Here is a 7,158-nt window from a genome sequence, read left to right on the forward strand (position 1 = left end):
CTTCATCAAGTCACTTTTTATTGCTTTATGCTTATTTGATTATATGAATCGTTAAACTAACTCCTAGTAAGTTAAGGATTTCTATTATGGTTTAAACACTTTGATATTTCCTTCATAATTCTGTTAAATGATTAATGCTTGTATGCTTATTTGGTGAATAACTCAAAATAGGCTTGGTACCTCTATTTTAAGTTAATGTGCATGCCTTGATATATTTTAGGGGGAATTATGCATGCTTATTCTATATAAAAAGAGGAAATCAAATTCCTTTTGAAAGGGGGAATATCTCATCCTTGAGATTAATAGAGAAATTGAATTTAAAAATTTTTTTCATTGTTTTATGCATGCTTCTATGACACATTTCAAACTCCCTCTTTTTTGATAATGTCAAAAGGGGGAAGAAAAGTTTGAGGATATTTGAAGTTTTGAACTTTTGAAAAAGGAAGAAAAGTTTGAGAATATTTGAAGTTTTGAACTTTTTCTTGAGGATTTGAAAAGAAGAAATAAGTTTGCAAAACAATGATTTCAAAAAGACTTCCGCTAAGCAAAAACTTTGATATCTAAATCGTTTTCTTTGATAAACGCCCTTTAAAGGAACAAATGCACATATTTAGGGGGAACTCCTGCAAAATTTTTTTTGTGAAGTCTTCTCCAAAGCTTTCTATAAAACAAAGTGCATTATTGTTGCTTTTAAAATCATTTATAAATGCATATCCTCAAAATTGGTTTGTCATTATCAAAAAGGGGAAAATTGTAAATCATGTTGCTTGTATGCGAAGTTTGTATTCGTAGGTTTTGATGAATGACAAACCAACAAACGACATGAAAGACAAACCAAACAAACAACTTGAATGATCAAGCATGTTGAAAGATCAACCAACATTCAACGTTGAGGAATGAAGAGTTGAAAGCAACACAACAAACAACAAGAAACTCAAGTCCACAACATTTGAAGACAAGTATAGTGTCTTAGGACTTAGGTAACTTCTTGTTAAGAACCAATTGCTAAATCTCTCAACACACACTCACAAAATGTTTTGATGCACATCTTGCAACTCGATGCTAGCCAAATGGTTTAAAACTTGTTTTTCAAAGATACAAAAGCATAGGAATTGACTCCAACAAGTTTGAGATCAATCCTAAGTATTTTGAAGTGATTTTAAGCCATTCTTTAAGGTTTGCATCGATGCACACTCATCTTGCATCGATGCAAAGCATGCAACGACTTTTTGCATCGATGCAAAGATGTTTGCATCGATGCAACCTAGCTGAAAATTCAAATTTCAGCGTCAAAGACACATTTGCATCGATGCAAAGTGTTATGCATCGATGCAAATAATTCAAAAACATAAAAAACGGCTAGTTTTGACATAAAGGCTCCATCCCATTAATTCCCCAACGTTTCTAAGGTTTGGGGAATCTATAAATGGATGGATTGAAGCCTTATTTCACAATTTTGAGTATTTGGAAACTATCTTGTTCATATTCTTTCATTCTACACATTTTTAAAGTGATATAATACACAATTTGAGAGAGCAATATCAATTGGTTCAATAGTGCTAAACTTGTAATCATACACTCTTCTAGAGAGTACTCATTTCATCTCAACAATTCTCTGAGAATTGTTTTCTTGTACACCTTGTAAATTGGAGTGTGATCTCCAAGGTTGAGTCAAGAGTTATAAACACTATAGTCGGTGAGGATACCAAAGAGGTATACTAAATACTCAAGGCAAATCTTAGAGAAAGGTATCTCTGAGTGGAGTGGGTTAGTATACGAGTGGTGATCATATACCGTGAGGTGTTAGAAACTAAGGACTTGAATTGTAAAAGGTTTTGCGCAAGCACCTTGAAGCTTGGCAATAGTGGAACTTCTCAATTGCGATTGAGAAAGAAAGTGGACGTAGGACAAGGATTGTGCCGAACCACTCTAAATAGCGTTTGCATCTCTCCAAACTCATCTCTTCAATATTATCGTCTTTTACTTTTGAGCAAATAAATTGTGATCGAAAAGTAGCTTCGTAAGTACTTAAGGAGTGGCTTAAGTCCGATTGGTGAAAAGCTTGATCAATTTATTTGAGTTGGTGTCTATTGGAAAGTAAAAGCTCCTTATAAATGCTTAGCAATTGAGTTAAGCTCTTGGAAAAATACTAGTACAATAACACTTATATATATTGTCTTTAACTTTCGCAAAAAGATTCATTGTTGTTGCATTACTCAATTCACCCCCCCTCTTGAGTAATTGTGCATAGGTTCTACACCAACTTCCCATAATAGGGTACATCACCTTGTCTTAAATTTCTGTCAACTCGACTTGCAACACATGGTGTGGTAGATGTTAAATATACTCCACTATTCTGTGTCCTCAAACCTTCTTCACGATCAACAGTTCGAAATGTGCAACCATTAATTTTATAAGCACTATATCTCGTTGCATTTGATAAGGGGCCTCGTGCTAAAAATTTTATGTCAGTAGATAGCTGTTCTATGGTATCCGGGTTCATTATCTGAAATTGGGATAAGTTATGAGGTTTAAAACATTTATATCTTAACAAGCTTCCCATTTCATAAACTCTAATACTTAAGTAACTTACTCGTTTTTCAAACCACGAAACAAAATCCTTAAACACTCTCTTCTCTATGTCTGTGGAGTTCGCTCTCCTTCCCTTTGAGCTTCTTATTATGTATTCCCTGAATTCACTGCATGAAGATTTAAATTGGATTTAGAGTACGTCACCAACTAATATAGATTATGAATATATTACTGCAAATAACCTCAAAATGTTTACTCACTTCACATAATCCTTGACGGCTTGACAATTCAGTAACACATATCTATGGGCTTGTAGCTTTTGCTTTTCACTTAAAGTAAAAAATGTACCAGAACTCCCTGCTTTACCCACCGTCGGAAAGAGGCAAGATTCTGAGCATCCCCTGTCAAGTGGGTCATCACATACACGTCTAGGTCTATTGAACCTTGTCTCTATATCCTCAAAATAGCGAGAACAAAAAGTGAGACATTCCTCAGCTAGATATCCTTCGGCTATAGACGCTTCTGCTTGTGCTCTATTCCGTACATGGGATTTTAGATGACCTAACTCCCTAAAATAATATAAAAAAATCAAGTAAAAATGACATGACAAGAGATGTAACTCTGTTGATATTTAGTTCATCATATAAAACATTTTACCTCTCAATAGGATACATATATCGATAATGCACTGGACCTCTGAGCTTTGCTTCCTCTACTAGATGGACTGCCAAGTGAACCATAACGGTAAAAAATGATGGAGGAAATAACATTTCCAATTGGCAAAGGATGATCACTATGCGTTGTTGGAGCTTGTCAAGTTCAGAAGTACTTAAACTTTTCCCACAAAGGATCTTAAAGAATGAGCCAAACTCAACCAATACCGCGGTAACATGATCTGACAGTAAATGACGAATTGCTATTGGTAATAATTCCTCTAAAAGAATATGGCAGTCATGACTTTTCAATCCAAAAATTTTTTTCTGTCCTTCATCAACACATCTCGAAATGTTACTTGAGTATCCATCTGGTAGCACAACATTCTTCAAAGCTGAAAGAAATAGCTTCTTGGTATCACGTGTTAGTGAAAATAAAGATAAATGATATGATCCATTGTCACTTGGCCAGAGATCTCGCCTTATGCCCATTTCTTTCAAATCTTTCCGTGCCTTGAGATTATCCTTTGATTTTGCTTTATCATTAAGCAAAGTATACAAAATGTTATCACACACATTCTTCTCAATGTGCATAAAGTCCAAATTATGACGCAACAAATTGGTTTTCCAGTACGGAAGATCAAAGAAAATGCTTCGCTTGTTCCACTGCTTGACTTCTCGTCGAGGTCTCTTCCCACTACTATGAGATTCTTCTCGTTGCTGATCTCGTGTTTCAACATCCAGTTGTTGTTCAAGAATGTCAACACCTGATAACTTCTTAGGTGGACCACGCTCCTCTGTGCTTCCGTCAAAACGAACACGATTCAGTCTAAATCTATGATTTCTTCCCAAAAAACGTCTATGACCCATGAAGCACCATTTAGAACTATGACGGAGATAACAAGGATAAAAATCAAAGTTACAAGTGGGACAAGCGAAACCAGTGTGTGTGTTCCAACCAGATAGCATACCTAACCCAGGAAAATCACTTATTGTCCACATAAGAGCTGCATGCATTCTAAATGTGTTTCCAGATGATGAGTCAAAGGTCTCCACACCATCGTTCCATAAATCTTTCAATTCATCTATAAGGGGCTGCAAGTACACATCTATCTTATTTCCTGGAGACTTTTTTTCTGGAATAATCATTGATAAGATGAAAGAAGTGTGATTCATACACATCCAAGGCAGAAGATTGTATGGAATCAGGAACACAGGCCAAACGCTATTGGTAGAACTCAAGGCTCCAAAGGGATTAAAACCATCAGTTGCAAGACCTAAGCGAACATTTCGTGGCTCTTCGGCAAACAAAGTGTGTGTCGCATTAAAATCCTTCCACGCTTGGCCGTCCCTTGGATGTCTCAGTAATCCATCTCTTGCAGATGCAGAATTATGCCATTGCATGTGCTCAGCCGTCTTGCTACACATATATAATCTTTTCAACCTTGGCTTCAATGGAAAGTATCGCAAAACTTTTGCAGCTTGCTTTTTCTTTTTTTTCTTAGGGCTCCATCTAGATATACCGCAATACTTGCATGTGTCTTGTACGTTATCTGGATTGTCATCTAGATATAACATACAATCGTTTGGGCAAGCATCTATCTTAGTATATTCCAGGCCAAGTTTGCAAATTACTTGCTTGGCCAAATAAAAACTAGAAGGCAACTGTATTCCATCAAATGTATCTCTCAACAAATTCAATATCATAGTCATGGCCTTATCACTTATTCTACACAAAACCTTTATGTGATACAATTTGATTATAAACTCCAACTTTGTGCATTTACTGCCCTCATGCAACTTTTCATTTCCGTCTCTTACAAATTCATTGAACTCGCTGCCATCATCAAAAGAGGCTTCATGTAATCTTTCATCTGCGATGTCTTCACCTCCATTGTCTATAACTGCATCATTCACTCCCGTTATACCTTCATCCCCATGGTGGCCGAATACATCATTGATTAATGTGTTTAATGGATTCTCTTGATATGGTGTCGCTTGCACTTCTATACTACTTGGCTCAGCAGGTTGTATCTCACCATGACGATTCCAAACAAGATAGTTCTTGGGAAATGGCTTTAAGAGCAAGTGATCCTGAACTGTGTCCCTTTTATGCCATTTTCCAAACGCACACCGTGGACATGGACAACATATTCTATCCGAAATGGCCGCTCTCGCAAAAGCAAAATCAAGGAATCCATTTATGCCGTCTTGGTATTCTTTTGTTGTTCGAGGTTTTTCAATCCAAGTTCTATCCATTTGTAACTAATTCATGCAACCAAAAAGTAAACTAAGTTGTAACATTGAAAAGGAATAATTAATTTATTTTGGTACAGTAATTAATACATTAAAACTCGTTATCATAATCAGTATAATCAGTAATTTATTTTTGAATGCTATTTTATGTCTCGTTGATTTTCTTTAATTTTTTTACACAAAAATATTTTATTATACTTTTAAGTATTTGTGGTGTTTTATTGGTGTAGACTAATAGAGATTTTTTACAACTTACAACTTTTTAAGTTTTAATCTTTTAAACTAAATTCTAAGTAAATATTTTTTCATATCACCTTTAAGGACTTGAATAATTATTTTATATGTAATTAATTTCGTTTTAGTTTATACTTGGTTAGTTTTTTAATTAAATTTTTATCAAAAATATATTCAATAAATATTATAAGTTTTTATGTCAACCATTCTAACTATAAAAAGTTAAGTTCTAATTTAATTATTGGATATATTAAACCCTTCAAGACTCGAAGAATACCATTTTAAAGTATTTTAAAATATTTATTTATACAGTTAATCATTTATTTTTATGTTGGTAAGAAACTCTAAAAAGAGTTATATTTTATAAATTTGGTTTATATGGAAATGTTATTATGTGTTTTTTATGTTCAAGTTTTAGCTGTTCAGAAATATGTTTGAAGTTTCATCATGTCAATCAATTAAATAAACCGAAAACTAAAAAAACAAAAAAAATCACTGGAACCTAGAAGGGAGGATATGTATTTCAAAAATTAAATTCCAAAAAATGAGATACATAGAATTTTAACAATTATAACTATTTTAATCACCAAAAAAAAATTATAACTATTTAATTCAGAATAAAGAACATGTAACTACTTTATTGAGTCAGAGAATTACCTTGTAAAAGAATTCGACAGAATAAATTGGATTAGAACCGAATGTATCCGTGAAATAGGAGCAACAAATATGCCAAATCAACTATTCAGATACTACAAGAACAATTTTCAAATAAAAAAAGATTAAAATAGTTTAGTATAAGCATCAGCAAATGAAAACTTTTATTTTGAATAACAACATGCAACAAAAAAAAACTCAATTATCAAAAACAAAAATGTTTCCCTTTATTTTAACTTCAATTAAGACAGGATGAACTCAATTTGAATACAAAACTGACACAACAAAGCAAACATTACAACTTATGCATTCCATGATAAATAAAAACTCAAGGGTCGTTATTATTATGTTACAATATGCGTATTAATCAAATAAAAAAGAATGCATCTTAAGCATGTAACTAATGATTTGTTATTAATTAGTAGTACATGATAATATGATTCATACCACTAATAATAATAACTGTGAGTGATTATGACACTGACTCGTATATATAGATGGCAGGGTATTCTATGAAGCTTTCAAGAAGAGTTTCATTACATGAAGTTATCAAAATAAGTTAAAACTGAGTATTTCTGTCTTTTATATTCACAATTTAATCATCTAGATTTTCTCATTCTATCTACAAATTTAGCACATAATTTTTCTTAATCAATTCCCATATATGAAATTTGCAATATTGAATTGTACTTAACAGGTTATGAAAAAATCCAGCTCTCCTAGAACATCATGCTAGGTATAGGAGAGGAAAATAGAAAAAAAAAAGTTATTTATAAAAAATTGAAAACTTTAAATTTCTCATATTAGATATGCTTCAAATTTTTTCAGC

At 33.1% G+C, this 7,158-nt stretch overlaps 1 protein-coding gene across 1 annotated transcript; it reads right to left on the reverse strand.

Moving 5' to 3' along the window:
* Positions 1–2,254: 2,254 nt before the first annotated feature.
* On the reverse strand, positions 2,255–5,444 carry LOC130933804 (uncharacterized). Its single transcript, XM_057863416.1, has 4 exons — positions 3,190–5,444; positions 2,793–3,101; positions 2,594–2,699; positions 2,255–2,506 (listed from the first exon to the last, which is right to left on the reverse strand). Exons 1-4 carry the CDS (start codon positions 5,442–5,444, stop codon positions 2,255–2,257), a joined length of 2,922 nt encoding a protein of 973 aa, XP_057719399.1.
* Between the last annotated feature and the right edge of the window lie 1,714 nt (positions 5,445–7,158).

Source organism: Arachis stenosperma, chromosome 6 (genome assembly GCF_014773155.1).
Source record: "Arachis stenosperma cultivar V10309 chromosome 6, arast.V10309.gnm1.PFL2, whole genome shotgun sequence".
NCBI classification, from domain to species: Eukaryota; Viridiplantae; Streptophyta; class Magnoliopsida; order Fabales; family Fabaceae; genus Arachis; species Arachis stenosperma.